At 42.7% G+C, this 24,771-nt stretch overlaps 1 protein-coding gene across 1 annotated transcript in view; it reads left to right on the top strand.

The window, feature by feature from the left end:
- The first annotated feature begins 9,276 nt into the window (after positions 1–9,276).
- LOC149437160 (uncharacterized) overlaps positions 9,277–24,771 on the top strand; it is a 96,012-nt gene continuing 80,517 nt past the window's right edge. The window contains exons 1-3 of the mRNA XM_089661001.1: positions 9,277–9,313; positions 19,641–19,704; positions 23,779–23,868. Of these exons, the coding sequence (XP_089517127.1) occupies positions 9,307–9,313; positions 19,641–19,704; positions 23,779–23,868 (161 nt within the window). The 5' untranslated portion in view covers positions 9,277–9,306. The remainder of the gene's footprint in view (positions 9,314–19,640; positions 19,705–23,778; positions 23,869–24,771) is intronic.

Here is a 24,771-nt window from a genome sequence, read left to right on the forward strand (position 1 = left end):
ATTACAACGATTTTTAGGCATTTATTCATAGGGCTGTTATATGACACTAGATGGATATAATATGCTAGTAGGTAAAGTCAGATCTTTCTCATAGTGGTCACTACTAGTGGTCTCAGGGAAAGACTGGTAAAAGGGGCTTATTCTTTAATTAAAGCCCAGTAAATAATATTGTTAATATTATATGCAGTAACAGGAATTTAGGAATAATTTATGGGATTATTAGTTAAAAGCTCTAGTGACCCCTAGTGAAACAAAAGTGGTACAACAGGCACTTGGAACAGTTTTCCTTTTTTCCAACAGCCGTTCGTTCACATAATTTCTTTTTTTTTTTATTACAAATCCAACTATCTGAGTTTATAGTATGTTCATACAGTAACACATACTGTCATAAATATGACGTCTCTGTTAAATTTATGTGTAATATTATAGACCCTCACCTGTCTTTGTTGAAATTTTCCATTATTTCAATTATGGTTTTGGGCTACTCATAAACTGAAGTAAATGTCATCAAAGTGAAGCAATAGCAATTGTTTAAGGCAGGATTGGACATCATGGCAATGAGAAAACCTCCTTGGCGACCAGGTATGTCAATATTTTGTAAGCAGCTTCATTGACTGCAGCTTCGTCAACTGTCACTAGACGGCCCCTTGTAGAAATGGATTTCCTCATTGACTGCAGTTCCAATAACCACTGATAGATGGCACCTAGCAGAAGCAGAAAACAAATCTGTACAGCTTTGTCTCCAAAAAAGATGGCTGATTTGTACGCAATTGCTTAACCACTTGACCTCTGGAAGGTTTTACCTCTTTCATGACCAGGGAATTTTTACTATTCAATACTGTGCTACTTTAACTGGCAATTGCTCAGTCATGGAACCCTGTATCTAAATTAAATTTATATAATTTCTTTTTATTTATTATTTATTTCAGGTACTTATATAGTGCCGTCAATTTACGCAGCGCTTTACATACATATATTGTACATTCACATCAATTTCTTTCACATTAATGTAGATTTCTTTTGATAGTATTTGATCAACACTGGGTTTTTTTAATTTGAATTACATTAACAAAAAAAGACTGAAAATTTAGGGAAAAAAATATTTTCTACTTTCTGTTATGAAACATATCTAAGAACATCAAATTTATTCATACATTTAGGCCAAAATGTATTCTGCTACATGTCTTTGGTAAAAAAAACCAAAATCCCAATAAAGTGTATATTAATTAGTTTATGTGAAAGTTATAGTGTTTACAAACTATGGTATACATTACTGTATATACTGGAATTTATGCAGCTTTTAAGCATCTCTGACTTTCTGACAGCCTATCACGTTTCTTGAGGCTCTAAAATGCCAGGACAGTACAAACACTTCCCAAATAGCCCCTTTTTGGAAAGTATACACCACAAGGTATTTGCTGAGAGTCATGTTGAGTCCCTGGAAGATTTTATTTTTTGCCGTAAGTTTTTTGAAAATGACAAAAAAAAGTTTATTTTTACTTATACACTTTAACTAGAAATTTCTCACACATGCCATGGGTATATGTGGAATTACACCCCAAAACACATTGTGTTTCTTCTCCTAAGTATGGGGATAACACATGTGTGAGACTTCTTGGGAGCCTAGCCACGTACGTCGGCCCAAAATCCAATAAGCACCTTCAGGCTTTCAAAGGGCGTAACTTGTGCATTTGATTTTTTGACTACCTATCAATGTTTTGGAGGTCCTAAAATGCCAGGATAGCACAAACACCCCCCAAATGAACGCTTTTTGGAAACTAGAAACTCTAAGGTATTTGATAAGGGGCATGGCAAGTATTTTGTGGATCTAATTTTTTGTCACAAGGATTTGAAAAATGACAAAAGAAAATAGAAAATACGTTTTTGTTTTCTTCATTTCCTTCTTTATTTCCAAAAACATGTGGCAACCAAGTCTCACACATGTGGTATCCCCATACTCAGGAGAAGCAGCAGAATGTGTTTTGGGATGTAATGCCACATATACCCATGGTGTGTGTGAGAAATATTTTAGTAAAGCGACAACTGTGTGTGTAAGAAATTTTTTTTTTTTTTCATTGTCCAAACATTAATGGCAATTAAATAAAATCTTCATCTACATGGCTTTCAGCAAATACCTTGGGATGTCTACTTTCCAAAAAGAGGTAATTTGGGGGGGTGTTTAAACTGTCCTGGCATTTTAGTACCTAGACAAATGTCACAGGTAGTTAGGAAATCCAATGCGTAATTTAAACCCCTTGATAGCCTAAAGGTGCTCTTTGGATTTTGGGCCCCTGTATGTGGCTAGGCTGACAAAAAGTCTCACAAATGTGGTATACCCATACTCAAAAGAAGTAGCATAATGTGTTTTGGGGTGTAATTCCACATATACCCATGGCACGTGTGAGAAATATCTCCTTAAAGTGACAACTTTGTGTAAAAAAACAACTTTTTTTTAAACTTTTTGTAACTTAACTTTTCAGAAAAATAACCTTTTGCAGCCTTTCATTTTAGGGTCTCTCAAAATGTGATAGACAGTTTTCTGACTACCTAACACCTTTAGAGACCCCTATACTGTGCCGTGCTGTACCCTAGACTAGTTCACTACGGTGTGGTAGCGACAGAAGCAGTCCTTGATACAGAGGCCAGGTTGGAGAGGAATGAAAGGACAAAAAACGGGTGTTGCTCCTTATTTTGTGTTTACCACAGACACAACATATTTCTTGGGGTGACCTTTCTGTTGGGTTAGTTTGGAGGACATCTGGAAAATGCCTCTCATTCAGCCAAATAACTGCATCTGGTTGTGAGCTTTGAGCCACAGCTGAAATTTTAAGAAGGATCCAGTTCTTCCAGTACCTTTGTAAATAACAAACTAATTGAATAGAACCAATTGGAATAAATATAGAACTTCAGATATATATTGAAATATAAAACCAGTACCAGTGTCTAACTATACGGGAGGCTAAATATGGCTTCATTTGGATAATGGTAAATGATAAGTTAACTAGCATTGTCAATAATGATGAATCTAGATTTGGGGGGACGTGGGAACCATGGATCTGATATATCTCCAATGCTTAATAACACCACAGCTGACTCTTTCTCTTTTTTTTTTTGTCTTTTCTTTTTCCTCCTTGTCTTATTCTAGATCTTTTCTTTCGATCTCCCTATTCATAACTTTTGTTCTTTTTGAATTGGGGTTTTATATTGGTGGTTAATTTCTCAGGCAATGCCCTTGTCCATGGTCTGTTGGAATGTTTGCTACCTGGTGAGAATGCTGTTTTATATATATATATATATATATGCTTATATGTTCTATGACTTTGTTTATGCTCACCATTTCGCCATGTGGGCGGAAATGTTATCGTTCCTATGCATACCACTGTAAACCAATTCTCAATAAAAATATTGAAGTATAAATATGACTTCATCATTTGGTCGTTGAAGTCTACACATCCCTTATTTAGTTTATAGTTTTGGATGCAGAGAGGTTTTTCAATGATACCAGACACTGTGGGAATTTGGACCATCATGTCTGGGTGAATAGAAGGCAGGATGAAGACATCACGTTTAGCCATCCATTTAACTGCTAGTAGTTCTTTATTCTGCAAGTAGGCTTCCTCCCCCTTTCTAAGTAGGGTTTTAATGAGCCATTGGGGGAAGCCCCTGCGATTAGGTCACATTGTGCCACTGCAGCCAATTTAATTAATAACCGTCTAACAAATGTCACTCTTGCATAAAAGATGTCCACATACAAATGGTACCTCATAGGGAACAAGGGTGACAACAAGTCCCACACTATCCTACTACTGCTCCCCATGTAGTCTGGGCATCCAGGGGGGCTCCACTTGACTGTCTTTTCCATCATAAATTCTGAAGTGATATGTATAGCCTGTGGTCCTCTCACAGAACCTATACATTTTGACCCTATATCTAGCTGGGGAAATAATGCTTGATTGCAGTAAAATGCACATGGGACTCAACTATGCAGATTGTTTTTGGGACGTATACACATCAGCAAATTTCTGGGACAGGTAATTTATGAGGGGCTAAATTTTGTGGAGCATTAGTCAGGGTCCCCCTGGGGACAATGGAGATTATTGTAACTGAAATTCCTAAAACGCATTATTATCTCATATGTTTTCTTGGCCATTGCAGTAGAGAACATGGGAAAATGATGAATCGGGTATGTGGACCAATATGACCACAATTAATTATTTTTTGTAATGTTAAGGATTAGGCCCAAAAGAGCTTTACATTTGTAAACCGTGATAGGTTTCCGCTCAAATGGCCTGGCAAAGTATGAATTTGGGTTGGCAGCAATGTACTGTAGCGCATAAACATTACTTTGGACCACAATCACATTATAGAGGTCTTTGGTGAAAAACAGATCAAAAAAGTCAAGGGGCGTTGTTAAGTTGGCTGTGTCCACCTGAACTTTGGGCTGGGCTGTGAATGGGGGGATAGCAGGTGCCGCTGAATCTGGAGGTAGCTAATAAGGGTTTGCAAGCACCTCTGAAAAGCTACTATGGGCTCCACAGGCCTGTACTTGCTTGAATTCGTTGTGACTGCAGTTGCATTATGCTACTAGTGCTAGCCACCTCACCAGCATTTACTGCACTTGAAGTGCTCGCTACTTCACCATGAAAATACTGCAGTGCTGGTGTCTAAAAGGACAGGATGTACTACGCTGCTGGTGCTTTCTAGATCACCAAAAAGTAGTGCAGAGCTAGTACTTGCACCCTGCTACTGTACAGCTGAGCATGGTCGTGAGTTTCTAACACTATAGCAGCATGGGGTTGGGTATGCCTGATTTTAGAAGGGACCTCTTCACTATTGTCTGAGCCATCTGTCAGGGTGTCACTGCTTTCTACAGGTTCATATTCTGAGCCTGATTCTGACAGTGAGGCCTCCCCTTCACTCTCATCTGTCATGCTCAGAATCCTGTATGCCTCCTCACTAGTGTACCTTTTTTGTTAATTTTGGGTGCTAACTTTACAAGTACCTAGTAGCAACTATGGGAAAAAGAGCTCCTGGCTTCTAATCAGGGATTGCTTGTTCGCTAGAAATAAAATTTACTGCTAGCGCCAGCTGAGATTACTCCTGATCTTGCTAACACTGTGGTTTTGCAGACATTGGATCAGGGGTGGCAGTGATCAGAAAATATATACTTACACTACACTTGATGGAGGAGGGAGGTGGCTAAACGTAACTGCTGGCAGTGATCTGGGCTGATCCTGCTAAGACTGCATTTTTGGGGACACAATACTATTGGAGACACTAGTATAGTTCTGATTGTGACCACTGACACTGACCTGGACAGACACTATAGTAGTAATGGCGGTGATCAGCGACTTATAATGTGACTGTGATAGTGTGGCAGGCAATTGGGGACTGGCTATGGCTGACACTGGCTGGGAGGGACACTAACTGGCACTATATGATGTTGTCAGTGACACTAATACATTGATCAGTAATAATACTGTACACTGTCACTGTACTAATGACACTGGCTAGGTGACAGGGGTGATCAGGAGGAAAATCAAGGCGTTAACTGTTTGCCTAACAAGTACATGTGTACTGCTTTTACTCCCAGACTGACTGTCTTTTCTTCCTGACCTCAGCTCTGAATGGTAAGTGAGATCAGGGAGCAGAAACAAACAGATATGTGTTCTGTGTTTACTAACACGTTGATCTCTGTACTGTGGTCGGACATAGCTGTCAGCAGGTTCAAAGCCAAAATCATTGAGTGTGAGCATGCTGACAAAGCCATGCTGTGGTTTTATCTGCATTTTATCTCAGCACTAGGCTGCATTGCAATGTGAATGGGACACATAGGAAATACATGTATCCTGTGTGTCCCTGCGGTGACAAATTTTACCATGTGGTAAAACATCTGTCCCCACACATAGTGTAAATTTGCCTTTAACATGGCAGTTGTGGCAAAATGAAACATACAAGTGTTTAAAAATAATAGTAATAAAAACCTCTGAACTTATGCTGTGATATTTGTAGTGGTCCTCAATATGATCTCCAATGCTGGTACTATGCTGGAAATAGCCCCACGCATCTAGTGTGAACGGGCCAATCTAACACACAAGCTTTGGTCCCTGTAGAGTGATGCATTTTGATCATTTTTCAGAGTGCATTTGACAAGCAGTGAGGAAATGTTGCATCGCCTGTTTTCACCCCTTAATTGACACACTTGTGCACTGCAACTGCAGTTGCTGAGTTGCCCCATTCATGTGAATGAGCTGCATTCGGCGGGCACTTCACCTATTGAACGTAACAGGGGATATAACTCCAGATGTACACCCCTGACCGCTGCATCTTCAGCTAAAGTGGGTAGTGGCTGGGGGTTGGTAAAAGCACAGCTCAACCACAGGTTTTACAGCCCCCTAACTAGGGTTGCCACCTCATCCCTTTAAAACCAAACCCATATTAATTAAAAAGGTTCTGAGGCTAGTTTAATGCAGATAAGACACTAGGTGAGTTTAATTACCACCTTAATCAGCCACAGAACCTGTGTACTTAAAGTATTGCTAAACCCACAACAGTAAAATCAGTCTGTATATGCAGTACAATATTCTTGTTATACTCACTGTGGAACCTAAGGGGTTAGTCCTCTGCATTGTGTAAAAAGGCTGTTTGATCCTGTCTTTTTTTTATTCTCTCTTTCTTCCACAGTCCCCAGTCCATCTGCTGATAGTACAGAGCTCTAGGAGTCACTCTGCAAGTGCACATTTTGGTGTGTATTGCTAGAGAGTCTTGTTTCTTTGGAAGAGTGCATGTGATCAGCACAGAGCCAGTCAGTGCTGTCCAGAGAGGGTAAGGGGTTATGCAGCCTCATAGGACAGACAACGGCGGGCAAGGTGATCTCACTGTCAGTGCGGTCAAATGGCTGACGCGTTTCGGGGACGAATCCCTTTCCTCAGAGCTGATGACCAACCTCTGATGCTGATGAATGGAAAGTGAAGTAAGAGCCCTGCTGTTGATGCCCGCCGTTGTAGCCATTGTCATTTTTCTATGCTTTTTAGATACATGCTTCGTCTGTGAGTATGTTTTTATGATTTAATTCCTACAATAAACCTTGGATAATGCACTAGGTGTGTGCGCCACCTGTTTTCTCTCTATCCATTGGCTAAAGTCCCTCAAAAGTGCAGCCAACCATTCCTCAGATCCAGCAACTGCCTCCAGGGCCCTCCACCGAAAGCCTCAGAGCAGGAGGAAATTCCAGAGGGGCTGGCCTGCAGAATTTCTCAGCCCTGACCACAATTTGACCCCTCTGACTATCTCACCTGAGCTGCTAATCAGCTAAACTAGGAGGGTGCTACAACTGCTATAGACTGCTGATGAAAAAAAGTATTTAGCAGTTTATATTTAATAAAATAATTGTATAAAGACTTTACCCTCTACATATCTGCTCTTCTCAAATACAACTCCAGCCTCCACGCTGCTAAGTAAACCTACTACAGTACTCTCATCAAGACCCTCTCATCCAATCCTCACCAACTCTTCTCGACCCTTAATTCCTTACTCCACCACCCACTGCCTCCACCCAACAACTTACTGCACAGGAGATTGACAGTCATTTTATTCCCTCATCATATCATGACTCGATTACTAGCCTGCCTCACCACAGGCTATCCCCGCTTCAGTCGATCCTGAATACAGCAGCCAGACTCATCCACCTTACCAACTGCTCCGTTTCCACCACCCCCCTCTGCCAATCCCTCCACTGGTTTCCGATTGCCCAACGGATCAAATTCAAACTGCTAACACTGACGCACAAAGCTGTCCATAATTCTGCCCAAAACCACATCACCGACCTAATATCCAAATACCACCCGAAACGCACTCTCCGCTCTTCACAAGACCTCCTTCTCTCTAGTTCCCTGATCTCCTCCTCCCATGCCCGCCTCCAGGACTTCTCCAGGGCATCACCCATCCTCTGGAACTCCCTACCACAATCCATCAGACTATCACCTACTCTCTTCTCCTTTAGGTGCACCCTAAAAACCCACCTCTTCAGGGAAGCCTACCCCACCCTCTGCTAACTGCCGATCTCCTCCACTCTTCCTACCACTCCATCCCCCACAGCTTTTCCTCCCGTACCACAATCCCCTCCCTCCTAGATTGTAAGCTCCAAGGAGCAGGGCCCTCGAACCCTCATGTATCGCATTGTATTAATATTGTTCTGTCTCATGTATTGTCCCCCATTGTAATGTACAGCGCTGAGCGAACTGTTGGCGCTTTATAAATACTGTATAATAATAATAATAGTAATAATTTCAAGAACAAGATCGACACAATTTGTGATGAAATCTGCAGTGTCATCAACACATATCAGTGAATGAGAACAATTACCTGTTTGCAAAATTGAATAATAGAAACAAAGAGAACCTTTTTTTTTGTTTTTTTTTCAAATGTTTTGCTCTTTTCTTGTTTATAGTGCACAAAATAAAACACCCAGTGATGATTAAATACCACTAAAAGAAAGATCTTTGTGTGAAAAAAAATGCTAAATATGTCATATGGGTACAGTGTTGCATGACCGCGCAATTGTCATTAATAGTGCAACAGTGCTGAAAGCTGAAAATTGGCCGGGGCAGGAAGGGGGTATAAGTGCCTGGTAGAAAAGCGGGTAAAGGGATGAGCTGGCAGCCCTACCTCCAACCGCTTGTATTTGTACAGTGCTAATTATGGAGAGAACAATATATGTACACCACGCCACAAGATGATGTCATTTCAGTAAACAGATGATTACTGAAAAAAGAAAACAAGTAATCATTTTCTCTCTCCTCTCTAAAAATGGCTCCTGAATGTTACCCGTCTCTGCCATTCAGTATGTCAATAGGTTACAACATGCCAGCAGTCCTGTTTCTGGGACACTTCCATGTACCTATAGGTATACTTACTGCATTTGTTTTGTTCCTTTTATGTACTGCTACGTGAACTGTGGACCTCTTGTTTAATTAAATAAAATTTATATCTGATTTAAAAAAAAAATGGCTCCTGAACGAGGACAAGTTCAGCACAGCTCTTCATACTACACATGCTTTGCCTTTGCAGGGCGTTCATGTGAGCTGTATCTAACAGAACAAGCTGAAGTGCACAGATACAAAGAATCATAGGAATTCACTTCCTCTCAGTGGCTGGAGCATTCTCGTTCCTTGTGAAGGTTGCCCACTTCCAAAATGGCGACTTCAGCCTCAGACTCCCGCCCTCTGCCTGGTGCTCTTGTAGAGAGAGCTCTGTGTACTGTTGTCATGGTGACAGCAGAAGCTACTGCGGGTGCTGGGAGGCAGAATGTCGGGTGAGTGAGGTGTCAGTGATGGTCTCACAGCTAAACTGAGGGTAATCCTCAATGCTGGAAATACTAGCTGCCTGGCTGTCTGTAGCCTGACTGTACAGAGACAATGAAAGGCAGGCTTCCTGAGGTGTTCATGTGCCATTGCACAGACTGTAATTCTTCCTTCACAGAGATCTATGTGTATTTTCTGCACAGAATGCAGGTTGTTAGGCCTGATTTACAGGGCGTACGCCGTGGAGGACAGTGTTTACCTGCATGGGGGTGTGCAGGTGTACCCTGCATCCACATGCAGACAGTGCCATTGATGTCAACTGGGACGCAGACGGGCGGACTGACCATTTGGAAGCTCGGGCAGTGCCTGAGGGCCCGTGGTCAGTGGGGGGCACCATGAGATGCCCCTGATACCTTTTTCATAGGCTTTTTTGAGCTTGGGCAAGGACACAGGGGCCCCATGATCCCCTATTGCCCGGGGGCCCCATGAGTTGTCAGTCCACCCCTGGATGCAGAGGATACATGGACACACAGCTGCTACTACCAATTGATATCTGTGTGTAAATCCCTTCACACACCTACACCAATGTCAATTGGGAGCAGCGGCTGTATCCGTGCATCCGCTGCGTCCGTGTGTCCGTGCATCCACTGTGTCCGTGTATCCGCTGCGTCCGCGCACCCGCTGTGTTCCTGTTGACATCAATGGCACTGTCTGGGGATTCACAGAAAATGTGTGTGTCCCCGTGCGGGTAGATATGGCCTCTGTCAATGAGGCCTTACTGGTAGAGCTAGTAGAAAATCCGGTGTACCTAAAGTATTCAGGGTTTAGACGCGTTCAATACTTATAGGGCTGATTCACACCAGATGCTTTCCAGTGTGTTTCTAAACCACATCCAGAACGCATGCACAGTGTTTGCCATATATTCCTATGGCCTTAGTTCATACAGGTCACTTACAGTGCTTTCAACAAAAGTACATCCTGCTACATTTTTTTCATCAATTAAAGAAAAATAAAAGCATTGGAAAGCTTTGAAAATGCATCAAAAAACACTTGTAAATGCGTATGCAAAAACACATCTGGAACGCTGAACTTGTGTTGTGAGCAAACCCTTAACCACTTCGACTCCCATGCCTGGTCCCCCGTAATGGACCATAGCAGTTTTTATATTCCTGATATGGACTTGTTTATTCAGAAATAACTTTGTCATTACCGAGGCTTGGTTCACATCTGTGCGGGTGGTGCCAGTGCGGGATCTGCACAAATACCTGCAGCCGCACCCCCCACACATAGGAATGCGGGACCCCCACAAATACCTGCAGCTGCACCTCCCACACATAGGAATGCGGGACCCCCACAAATACCTGCAGCTGCACCCCCCACACAGAGGAATGCAGGACTCCCACAAATACCTTCAACCACTTCCCCACACACATAGGAATGTGGGACCCCTACAAATACCTGCAGCTGCACCCCCCCACACATAGGAATGCGGGACCCCCACAAATACCCGCAGCTGCACCCCCCACACATAGGAATGCGGGACCCCCACAAATACCTGCAACCACACCCCCCACACAGAGGAATGTGGGACCCGTACAAATACCTGCAAACACACCCCCACACACATAGGAATGTGGGACCCCCACAAATACCTGCAGCTGCACCCCCCCACACATAGGAATGGGGGACCCCCACAAATACCCGCAGCTGCACCCCCCACGCATAGGAATGCGGGACCCCCACAAATACCTGCAGTCACACCCCCCACACAGGAATGCGGGAACCCCCCACAAATACCTGCAGTCGCACCCCCCACACAGGAATGCGGGAACCCCCCACAAATACCTGCAGCTGCACCCCCCACACAGAGGAATGTGGGACCCGCACAAATACCTGCAAACACCCCCCCCACAGAGAGGAATGTGGGACCCCCACAAATACCTGCAACCACACCCCCCACACAGAGGAATGTGGGACCCGTACAAATACCTGCAAACACACCCCCCACTCACAGGAATGTGGGACCCGCACAAATACTTGCAACCACACCCCCCACACAGAGGAATGTGGGACCCCCACAAATACCTATAGCCACACCTCCCACACAGAGGAATGCGGGATCTGCACAAATACCTGCAACCACACCCCCCACACAGAGAAATGCAGACCCGTAAAAATACCTGCAACCACACCCCCCCACACAGAGGAATGTGAGACCCACGGGGCGGGTGTCATAAATTCTAATGGCAGGCCGCCTGCACTGGAAATTGCAACTGTACTGAGAACCTTGGTTCCTGTACAGGCTGCGATTTATGAAGAATTGGAGGGACTTCTTCCTTGTGTGTCCTGGGGCACAGGAGTCCATTCAAATGAATGGGCTCCTGTGCCCGCTCAAATTGCGGCCCCCATGCCTGCACATATGTGAACCTGGCCTTAAAGTGGAACTTCAGTCTGTCAATCAACATAGACTTTTTAATCCTTGCGCTGCTAGCATTAGTAAATAGGACAGTAGATCATATTTGTTTTAAGCTTCTTTTTTTTTTACATTTCTTCAGTTACTTCTTGGTTTCTATGCTTAGGCAAATGATGTCATACATCCCAGGAGTCTTCAGGAGGGTAGGGCGCAGGTCTAAGCTCAGCCAATGCCTGAGCTAAGGGCAGATAGATTCCAGGAAGTAAATGCTACATGAATCATCAGCCCTTGGCCATGGACAGAAATGCTAAGTGGGGTGTTTTTCAAAATGATTTCTCAGCAAAATAAAGCATGAAAACATGGATGTATGGCTTTGAATATTAACAATGAATTATATAGCATTTTTGGTTTGCGATACTCAGTGCAGTGCAGTTCCACTTTAAGATAAAAAACACAATACATATATTGTTTTTTATAAGGACAAACAAAGGCTTTCTTTTCATGAATATTGTCTTGCAACAATTTTTTTTTTCCTTGAACAATTAAATGTAACAAAATGTAAAAAAAAGCACTTTTTCTTTTTTTTTGAGCAGTGTTAGTTCAAAAATAAATAGTGCTACTGCATATAAAGAGTGCAAATCTTTTTCTGTAATTTGTCCTGTTTTAAAATGACACTAAAATTATGATTCTGGTACAAAGGATTGCAAATCTTTCTCCAAATTAAAGTGATTCTAAAGTTTTTTTTGTGTGTGTAAAATAACAAACATGTCTATACTTACCTGCTTTGTGTAGTGGTTTTGCACAGAGCAGCCTGGATCCTCCTCTTATTGGGTCCCCCGCAGGCTCTCCTTGCTCCTCCTGTCTGCCGAGTGCCCCCACAGCAAGCAGCATGCTATGGGGGCACCCACTGCTCCGTGTGTCCATTCACACACGGAGCCGTGGCTTGGCCCCACCCCCTCTTTCTCCTCATTGGCTGACTGGCTGTGGTTGACAGCAGCGGGAGCTGCCAATGAGGAGGCAGAGACCCGGGGGAATCTGAGGCTGTTATTGACATCGCTGGATCGCGATGAGGCTCAGGTAAGTATTGAGGGGGCTGGGGGAGCTGCTGCACACAGGTTTTTTACCTTCATGCATAGAATACATGAAGGTAAAAAATATTCAGCCTTTACAACCACTTCAAATAAAGTGTTTGTTTTTTTTAATTTTACGCTTTTTTAAATGTGAAATTTGTAAAGATATGTTAAAGGTGTAAAAATATTAACGAACAAAACAAACAAAAAAAATGTAACTATTATTTGTTAAAAAAAGTAGAAACTAACAAAACAAATTCAGCAGGAAAATAATAGTTAAATGAAGAAGGAGAATAATGAGTTAATTGGGGCTGATTAGAGTAAACTAAGAGATAATAAAGGGTTAAACAGAGTAATATTTAAAAAACTAAACTTTTTTTTACTTATCAGGTTGACTTCATGGGGATGACGTTCATCTCTTTGATCTGTAGATGACTAAACAGATACAAAATGAAACATTGTTTATTTTGAGCAGTGTTGTTGATAAACATTACCAGACTGCTTTAGATTGACAGCTCCAGCTGTCAGACCTTTCTCTATGACTAGGCCATGCCGCTTAATTAAATCGGAGTTCCACTCACACTGTAAAAAAATAAAAGTAAGCAGCTACAAAAACTGTAGCTGTTGGCTTTTAAAAAACAGCCACTTACCTGTCCCTCGGTCCCGCGGTGTCCTCCCCGCAGCCCCTTTCATCGGCCGTCTTCTCTCCCTGGAATCAGCATCTTCAGTGTGGGCACCCGACTGTGAAGCCATGAGCTGTCACATGTCCCAAAAGACTATGGCGAGGGAGGGTAGGAGGTCAACTTCCACTTCTGTTTGCCTAGGCCAGTGGTCGGCAAGCCGCGGCTCGCGAGCCACATGCGGCTCTTTACAAACTTAAATGCGGCTCTTCTGTGTGCCGGGCGCCCGCTCCCCTCCCTCCTCTTGGGCGGCCGCCCCAAAAGTCAGGACTCTGCAGCTGTCAGGATGTAGGCGGGGCAGCCAGGATGTAGGCGGGGCAGTGTGACAAACTCCTCTCCTCTCACAGTCCGCCCTGAAGACCGGAACGGCGCGGGAACACGGCGAGAGGAACGCGCGGAGCAAAGGTAAGTGAATTGACACAATATGGGGAATGAATTACTATATGGGGGATGAATTACTATAGGGGGGATGAATTACTATATGGGGGATGAATTACTATACGGGGGATGAATTACTATGGGGGATGAATTACTATAGGGGGGATGAATTACTATGGGGGATGAATTACTATGGGGGATGAATTACTATATGGGGGATGAATTACTATATGGGGGATGAATTACTATGGGGGATGAATTACTATATGGGGGATGAATTACTATGGGGGATGAATTACTATATGGGGGATGAATTACTATGGGGGATGAATTACTATATGGGGGATGAATTACTATGGGAGATGAATTACTATATGGGGGATGAATTACTATATGGGGGATGAATTACTATGGGGGATGAATTACTATATGGGGGATGAATTACTATGGGGGATGAATTACTATGGGGGATGAATTACTATATGGGGGATGAATTACTATGAGGGATGAATTACTATAGGGGGGATGAATTACTATGGGGGATGAATTACTATGGGGGATGAATTACTATAGGGGGGATGAATTACTATATGGGGGATGAATTACTATATGGGGGATGAATTACTATATGGGGGATTTATTACTATGGGGGATGAATTACTATATGGGGGATGAATTACTATGGGGGATGAATTACTATATGGGGGATGAATTACTATGGGGGATGAATTACTATATGGGGGATGAATTACTATGGGGGATGAATTACTATAGGGGGGATGAATTACTATGGGGGATGAATTACTATGGGGGATGAATTACTATATGGGGGATGAATTACTATATGGGGGATGAATTACTATATGGGGGATGAATTACTATAGGGGGGATGAATTACTATATGGGGGATGAATTACTATGGGGGATGAATTACTATGGGGGATGAATTACTATATGGGGGATGAATTACTATGGGGGATGAATTACTATATGGGGGATGAATTACTATATGGGGGTTGAATTACTATGGGGGATGAATTACTATATGGGGGATGAATTACTATGGGGGATGAATTACTATATGGGGGATTAATTACTATGGGGGATGAATTACTATATGGGGGATGAATTACTATGGGGGATGAATTACTATATGGGGGATGAATTACTATATGGGGGATTAATTACTATGGGGGATGAATTACTATATGGGGGATGAATTACTATGGGGGATGAATTACTATATGGGGGATGAATTACTATATGGGGGATTAATTACTATGGGGGATGAATTACTATATGGGGGATGAATTACTATGGGGGATGAATTACTATATGGGGGATGAATTACTTTGGGGGATGAATTACTATGGGGGATGAATTACTATATGGGGGATGTATTTTCAGTTTTAAAAATGTGGCTCTCAAAATAAATTTCAATCGTGGTTTTAGCGAGATTTGGCTCAGTTGAAAAAAAAGGTTGCCCACCACTGGCCTAGGCAATCGCAGTGGGAGCTGGTACCTGTCAATTTTGGGTACCCACTCCCCAAAGGTGCCAATCCTTAATGGGGAGCTGGGGACCAGTCTTTAAAGTGGAACTTCCCCTTTTGGGTGGAGCTCTGCTTTAACCACTTGCATACCAGGCACTTTTACCCCCTTCGTGCCCAGGCCAATTTTCAGCTTTATGCACTGTCGCACTTTGAATGACAATTGCGCAGTCATGCAACATTGTACCCATATGAAATGTTTATCATTTTTTTCACACAAATAAAGCTTTCTTTTGGTGGTATTTAATCGCCACTGGTTGTTTTATTTTTTGCACTATAAACAAAAAAAGAGCAAAAAAGTAAAAAAAAACGTTTTTCTTTGTTTCTATTATAACATCTTGCAAACAGGTAATTTGTCTCCTTCACTGATGTGCGTTGATGAGGCTGCACTGATGAGGTGGCACGGATAGGCTGTACTGATGAGGTGGCACTGGTGGGCATTGATGAGGAGGCACTGATGATGTTGCACTGATATGCAGCAATGATGGTCACTGATAGGCGGCACTGATGGGCGACACTGATGTTCAGTGCTGACTGACAGCACTGACTGGTGTAACTGCTGGGCGGCACCAATGGGCAGCACAGATGGGGGCATCGATGGGTGGCACTGCTGGGCACTGGTGGGAGGCACTGCTGGGCACTGGTGGGTGGCACTGCTGGGTGGCCCTGCTTGGCAGCACTGCAGGGCACTGATCATCAGTGCCGATCTGCTCTGTGACAGCTGCTGGTTATCGGCACTACTTTCCTCACGTTGTGACAGCATGAGGGAAAGTACAGTCAATAACCAGCAACTGTATTTACTCCGTGATCTGCTGTGTCATTGGACACAGCTGATCACGTGGTAAAAGGCTGCTGTGATTGACCTTTTACCTCATCGGCTGGGGGGTGTGCGGGAGGGCGCATTCAGAGAGGACATCATATGACGCCCTCACAGAAATGGACAACCGCTCTGTAGCCTTCATTCGGCTATAGCGCGGTTAGCAAGTGGTTAATCAGAGCTGAATTGTCAAGTACTGTGACAGGGGAGGTCCTGGAAGCAGGGCAGAAAGACTGGAACTATCACACATGCTCTGTGTACAATTATGACATTTTCTGGGCGTGTCTAACATGTCGAGAGTCTGCAACTGGTTAAGGGTCAGGGCTCATTCACATGGGTTGAGATGCATACATCGTGCAGTTTTGTGCGCATCTACTGTAAATGCAGAAATATAGTAATCAAGCTGTAATTACATGCAAAAATGTAACCACCTCCTGCCATCAGTATGTTTTCCTAGGCACATGCATACTGGCGCACCCCCTGGGGAGCACAGTAGATGATAGTGTTAGGTATCTGGCCGCTGTGAGCAGCCAGGTTATCATGTGAATGCTATGTCCAATCTTAGCAATCACATGATAACATGTAAGCAAAACTGTTATGAATGACTTCCATTTATGATAGCTTGCTTACTATTGTGATGGTGTGATTTGCCCACAACTATCACATGGCATCTGGGCCAATTACAGCACCATGTACCATGTGGTTAGCTGTAGTCAATCACAGCATCACAATAGTAAGCAAGGTGCCATGAATGAAAACCAACCATGACAATTATATTAATGTTTTGACTACACTTTAATAACCACTTGCCTACCAGGCCAATTCTGACACTATCCTACTAGTGAAAAATTAGCATTTTTTGTTGCTAGAAAATCACTTAGAACCCCCAAATATTAAATATATATGCAGGCCACATCAGCATTATGGTTGCCCTCAAAAGGCCATTTGTATCTGTAAGACTATGTCTAGAGAACCCCCCCTCCCTCCTTTCATCAGAAGTCAAGAGCCCATCCCCACCATCAGAAGTCAACAGTTTCCCACCCTCCCTCACATCACAGTGCATCCCCATTACCTTGTGCTTTGGCTGCAGACAGGCGTGTACACATGGTGCGACAAAACATTCCCTCTGACACGTTCAGCAGGCAGTACCACCCAACAAATATAATTCAAAAAACCTCCTGCGCTCACATGGACTCCTACCCTAAAACCATAAGCTGCTGACACTAAACTTATACCCAAAATAAGTGAATAAACAATACAATAAAATAAAAAGTGCAGCGCTAATTAATAATCAAAATAAATATCTGATGAATGCGTGCTATAATATAAACTCAATACATCCCTCCAAAAAAATCCAAAATACTCAATACATATAAAGTGTCATGCATGTATTCCCTCATGGGGAATAACTGGTGCAAAAAGTGACAAATATATCATATATAATAATAATAAAGTGGCAACACACATATAGTGCACAAAAAAGATGAACAAAAACTCAAATACGAGAAAAGTCCAAAATTAGTAGTAATACTGATGATGCAATGTTTAATGATGAACTTCACACTCCACTCTTCATGCAAAAGTAATGTGCAGTGTGCGTGATTCACACGTGACAATCCTTAACGGCCAAAATGCCCCCTCACCTCCTTCCTTAGACCCCAAGGGGCCAGCGCGCTTTCAGGATCACACGATCCTACCAGTATGGATCCCTCTCTAGGTAACGCCTTCCACCTCCAGCATCCACCAGTTTTAGCAGCCAGCTCCTCCCAGGGTCATAGTGAGACACAAGCAGAGACCCTCCATAGTGCAACCAGTTTTTTTATTCGGTAATAGGTATATAAAATAGATTTCCACTCACAAAAAGACGAATATGCCAGCCTCCTACCACATGCTATGGGTGTACTGCATGGGTAATACACAGGGTGATCCAATATGGCCCCCATGCCGGAAATGACGTCACCGCGTTTGCCAGAAGCTCCTCCCCACGTTAGATGCGTGGGTAGGAGCTTCCGGCAAACGCGGTGACGCCATTTCCGGCGTGGGGGCCATATTGGATCACCCTGTGTATTACCCATGCAGTACACCCATAGCATGTGGTAGGAGGCTGGAATATTCGTCTTTATGTGAGTGGAAATCTATTTTATATACCTATTACCAAATAAAATTACTGGTTGCACTATGGAGGGTCTCTGCTTGTGTCTCACTATGACCCTGGGAGGAGCTGGCTGCTAAAACTGGTGGATGCTGGAGGTGGAAGGCGTTACCTAGAGAGGGATCCATACTGGTAGGATCGTGTGATCCTGAAAGCGCGCTGGCCCCTTGGGGTCTAAGGAAGGAGGTGAGGGGGCATTTTGGCCGTTAAGGATTGTCACGTGTGAATCACGCACACTGCACATTACTTTTGCATGAAGAGTGGAGTGTGAAGTTCATCATTAAACATTGCATCATCAGTATTACTACTAATTTTGGACTTTTCTCGTATTTGAGTTTTTGTTCATCTTTTTTGTGCACTATATGTGTGTTGCCACTTTATTATTATTATATATGATATATTTGTCACTTTTTGCACCAGTTATTCCCCATGAGGGAATACATGCATGACACTTTATATGTATTGAGTACTTTGGATTTTTTTGGAGGTATGTATTGAGTTTATATTACGCATTCATCAGATATTTATTTTGATTATTAATTAGCGCTGCACTTTTTATTTTATTGTATTGTTTAACCACCCAACAAATGCAACCCAGCCAACTACGGGGGCTGCACCACAACTGGCCCGTAAACACATATCATGCATGTGGTCGCACATGTGGTGGGAGTTTTTAGGGTTTAAAATGGCTGGTGAGGAGGCAACATGATGCTTGCAAGGGAAAAGTTTTTTATTTTTTAATTTTCCAGTTTACTACCGCTTTAATGCATTCCCTACATTAAGGTGAAAAATGTCCCAGTATTTGTATCGCCCCCTCACCTCCCTTTAAACTTACCTGAGTCCTATCTTGATCCAGCAATGTGCCTGTCTGCAGCGGCTCTTCTCCCTCTGCTTACAGAGGCAGCAGCAGGAGCCATTGGCTCCGGCTGCTGTCAATCAAATCCTGCGAGCAGAGAGCGAGTGGGGCTGAGCTGTGTGCATCAATTGATGCCCACAGCATAGCCCAGGATCAGACCGAGCCCACAGGTGTGCCACCATAGGAAGTGGTTTGCTATGATGGCGCACTGAGAAGAAGAGGAGTCTGAAGTGCCAGCAGGGGACCAAAGAAGAGGAGGTTCCGGGCCGCTCTGTGCAAAACCATTAAACACCGCAGCAAATACTTTTGTAAATGCATTAAGAGCAAAATAACATTTTATATTCATTATTCTGCCTACTCCTGAAGTTATATATTGTACTTAAGACGTTATAATGGATTTTTACATTTATCCTTGTTTATTTTAGACATACTAAGAAAATCCCTGACATCTAAAGGTTTGACTTCCACGATGGATAAGACCGTTGCCAGGTTAGTCAATACATCTGTAATGAGCCCTCACCTTGTAAAACAACTTATAACCTTGTAAAATATAGTATAGTATATGTCTCTTCTGCAATAAAGTCCTGCCTGCTCGCAGTTTTTTACAGCAGGTTTTAAATTCCACTTTAAAGTGGAACTTAAAGCGGAGTTCCAGCCATTTTTGTGTTTATTAAAAGTCAGCAGCTATAAAAACTGTAGCTGCTGACTTTTAATAAACACACACTCACCTGTCCCAGAGTCCAGCGATGTGCTCACCCACATCGTCCATTCTCTCTTTCTTCTGTCCCCATCACCGGCATCACAACTGTGGACACCAGGCTGTGTCAGCTTGTGGCTTCACAGCGGGTGCCCACTGCACATGCGTGAGTCGCACTGTGCATTCTGATTGGTCCAGCAGTCTTCTGGGACCTGTGAAGGTTCCCAGGAGACTGCAGGAGGAAAGAGGGGGGCCGAACTTCCAGCTCACTTCGCCTCAGTGAACTCAGCCGGAAGTGGGAGCAGGTACCTGTCAAAACTATGTATCCGCTCCCTGCTCCCCCCAAAAGGTGCCAAATATGGCAGTGGAGGGGGGAGGAGGCAAACAAGCGGAGCTTTCACTTTTGAGTGGAACTCCACTTTAACTCATCCATTTCAAGCAGAACTAAAGTTTGAGATTCTTATCTCTTCTTCAATGGTCCGACACCCACAAATTCCCTTCATCTTACCTTTTTCTGAGCGTTAAGAGCGTCACTCCGGTGCACGTGAAGGAGTTCAATCATCCCAGCACACAGGCACTGTGTTGGATTGCAAACTAAGCTGCATGTGCGCAACTCAACCTACATTTTACAGAAGAATGCTAGCAGGCAAGTAGATTTATTTTATTGCAGAAGCAACATTGCATATCTCTTCTATGAAAAAGAACCTGCCTGCTCCCAGTTTTTTTTAATTTTAGACTTTAGCTGCACTTTAAAATAACATGAAATATGAATAAAGCATATCCTGGCATGAAATATGAACAAATCATATCCCTCTATAGTGTGTACTTGTCTTAATCTAGAGCACTAAGTGTCATTTCTGTCCACTTCCTCGTTCCCCTGCTATCTGCATGAGTCCCTTCTGACAGGTTTTCCTAACACCAAAATATAAAAAGTTGACAGGGGAGGGAGCTTCAGCGCACAGCCTATGATTGACAGCCTCATTTCTGTTCCTGAGTGCTATGTGATAGGGTGTGTGTCCCTTCCCTCCAGTCAGCGCTCCTCTCCTCTGTAACTTCAGGTCTCCACCCTCTGCTTTCTGAAAGCCAAGAAAAGCTGTATACAATTATCTGCTTTGAATGGCTTTAGAGAAGAAAAAACTGCAGATAGACAGGTACAACTTATGTTGGAGGATTTATATCACCTGAGGCCATTCACTGGGTTTATGTAAGGGTTCACAGCCACTTTAACTGTTTCCTATGACAGTTGTAATCAAGGCATGCCTTGATTGATAACTCTCACATTTGCTTGTGCTCTCAACCAAACTGTCAAGCCATGAAATGGCTGGTGTCATAACTGATCAAATGTGCAGCACATTGGCACCTGTAGATACAGAGGCTAAGATGGCAGCTTCACTGGCTGTAAAGGATAGGAGGGTTTAGTTCCGCCTTAACTAACCAAGATTAAGTTAGAATCTGATTAGTTACTATGGCAGTTGCTCCAGTTTTGATGACTTCCCCTAAAATCTCAAAACTTCAGCTTGTTCAGTTAAAGCGGTATTAAACTCAAAAACAAACATTCATTATAATGCAGCTTACCAATTCTTAGATGTGGTGGTTGCATTATTTTTTTATTTTTAGGCTTTCTTACCTATATTTTGACCTGGTGATCCAGCCAGTAAGTCTGTGTTGTTCAACAAAACAGCTGTCCTGCAGATGTAGCAGTTAGAGGAGTGAGACAAACCATTTAACACTGACAGAGGTGCTTACAATGATCAACTTTAATTTATTTGTGTAAAGCCTTTATTTTGTTAGCTCAACTCAATAACAGCATATGGTATTTATTTACTAAAACTGGAGAGTGCAAAATCAGGCTCACTTCTTCATAGAAACCAATCAGCTTCCAGGTTGTATTTCCAGGGCTTAATTGAACAAGCTGAGGTTAGAAGCTGATTGGTTTCTATGCAGTAGTGAGCCTGATTTTGCACCCTCAAGCTTTTAGCAGCAGCAGTAGAGTTTAGGGGCAGTTAAACGTCCCTCTGCTGAACGCAGAAGTGTATTCAGGAGAGGACTGCTTTGGTCAAAAAAATGCCAAATGCGGCAAAAACATGCCTAAGCGCTAACCTCGTTTAGCGTTTGGGTGTTTATTAATTTCAATGGCAAGTACTCTGGCCAATGAAATGAATAAACATCCAAGCGCTAAACACGGTACCACATTTACAAGCTTTTTTGCAGTGTTTCGTGTTTTTCTGCTGCCAGTAGAGTAAACATTCCAATGTACATGTAGCCTAATACAGGAGGTGTGTTACTGGCCAGAAACACCAGGTAAAAACAGAAAGCCTAAAAAAAAGGAAACCAAATCAACCATCACATCTAATGACTGGTAAGCTGCAATATATTACATTCCACTTTAAGCTGTGAAAATTAAAGGTAGATACCATGCACACAAAAAATATAAAATAAAATAAAGTGAGCGCTCATTAAATAAAAAGAAAATATCAATGAAAAGTAAGCAGCTAATGGCACAAGAGGGGATCACAACCTCCTCTGACTGTATAAATAGATGAATAAAGTGCAGCGCTAAAGCATATCAAAAAAGTTAGTTCTTAGAAGTTCGTTGTCAAAAGTTCATAAGATATCTCGATCAATACTATGGTGTACACAGCTAGAAGGATCCAGTAGAAATGACAGAAATGCGCACTCACCGACCGCGCATAGCCAGCCTCCCCTCTGAAGATGTGCTCTAGCACGAAAGGCCTCAGGAGGAACTGATAGCTTGTGACGCCTCATCGCCGCCCAGACCACGAGGAGGTCTGGCGGCCATTTTACTCTAGGTCAGTACCAGTATTTTCACTATACACTTTCTGGCTGTTTGCCAGTTTGAATACTGACCTGTCCTGCTATATATGTTATTTAAATAAACTTTTGATATACTACACTATGGGCATTCTCCCGTTTTTTACCCCTTATTGAGGGGTTATCAGACTGGCAGACACAGCTATATCTGGAGGAGGGAGCCCTCACCTGGCCGTCTTTAATCCTGATCTTAAGGAGGTCCTGTGAGCCTAGCAGATCACCGCCTGATGATACCTCGTCCTGAGGGAGTTCGACACTTGTGTTTTTAACACACAAATGCGCATTTCCTATGCGCGGTCGGTGAGTGCGCATTTCTGTCATTTCTACTGGATCCTTCTAGCTGTGTACACCATAGTATTGATCGAGATACCATGCACAACTGCTGCAGATTCTGGAGTCTTAGGAAATTCCCCCTAGTACTTCTTGTGAAAAAAGCTTTATTTGGATACATTTCTTTGATTGATATTCATCACTTTGTGCAATTTTGTTTTTGCTGAATGCAAATGGCCAGGTGGTCCTTGATTAGAGATAAAACTCACATGACCCTGAGATCAATCAGACGTGCCAGCGGACGCGTTTCAAGGGAAAAGCTCTCTTCTTCAAAGCAAGAGGTGGGTTTGTCCCTTGAAACAAGTCAACTGGCAAGTCTGATTGATGTCAGGGTCATGTGAGTTTCATCTGCAATCAAGGACCACCTTGCCACTTGGGTTTATGTACATCACTGTTTTAGCCTATGGCTATTGTGAGTATTCACTTATGTGGCTTGAACTACGTAATAAAATGTTGGTAATGCACCGGGTCTCTGCGCCATTTTGTTTTGTTTATGTTGCTTTAAGATTCCTTGGTCTGCAGAGAGCGGCATTTGTGCAGCTTATCATTTCTGGATGGGGAGCCGACATTAGAATGGTCACCTCTCACAGCTGTGTGGGTTCTCAAACAACCCATAGCGCTACGGTGTCAAATCTGTCTACTTTGGTCTGTATTGAAAATTTCATGATCATTATCACCATTGTTCTTGCTATTACTCTTCCCAGAAATACAGAGACATTTTTACTGATTGAAGGTGAATACATAAAGAATCTCCAGAAACAGGTTTATCTCCTAGAAATGGAAACATCTTTCTTATATCCTTTACTCTACAACAAATATATTTGTGCAAAGACTTTTTACTTTTATTTTTGTTTAATTTTCTGTTTAACTAACTTAAAGCGTTTTGTTTATATAAACTCAATTTTATTATATTTGCGGCTGTGTCCTATTGTGCACAAAACACTGTAATTGCATCTTTTCTCCTGCCTGTCACCAGGTGGCGCTATTGTTATTGTATTTGTATTGTACCCAGGAGGCATCACTGGGGATGTGGGATCACAAGACTCCATGGCATCTACTGTAGTGGCCTGGAAACCTGCAATCCCTATTTCTCTGGAGAGCTAGCTTGGATAGTATAGTACAGGAAGAAGAGAGGCTTGTTATTTACCTTGTCACTGTATATTCTCACTATATATAGAAAGAAGTGGCTATAAAATGTGTAATGGAAGTATTTGTACGGATAGTATTCAGTGTTTGAACAGACAATATTAATATACTGTATAAAATGAATTGTGATTATTAACACTAACAGCAATATGCAGATCAGGATATGATCTAATGTCTATGGTGTTCCAGCAAACGTTGGGGGAAAAGCAATTGGAGAACTCTATGCACTAATTGTTGTTTTCCCTCTTAAGATGACCCCAAAAATGTTCACAGTGCTCCTACCCCTCTTCTCTTCAAGGGCTAAATACAAACGGTCATCTGATGTTACAATTGATGTTCCCTAAGACCCCCTTCACACGGGCATACCGTGTGTCCAGTTTTTTTTTATCCGTTTGTTGATGAATAACAAATAAACAGCAATTCATTTCTATGGGTAAACGGATGATCGTTCATTTACCTCTGCGTCCTTTCAGGTCTGTGTTTTGTTTAAAAGGACCTGAATGGAGCAAAACAGATGTAAACAGACGATGTCCATTTGTGCATCTGTTTTT

Source organism: Staurois parvus, unplaced genomic scaffold (assembly GCF_062004578.1).
Source record: "Staurois parvus isolate SC_StPar_1 unplaced genomic scaffold, SC_StPar_1.0 ptg001302l, whole genome shotgun sequence".
Taxonomy (NCBI): Eukaryota; Metazoa; Chordata; class Amphibia; order Anura; family Ranidae; genus Staurois; species Staurois parvus.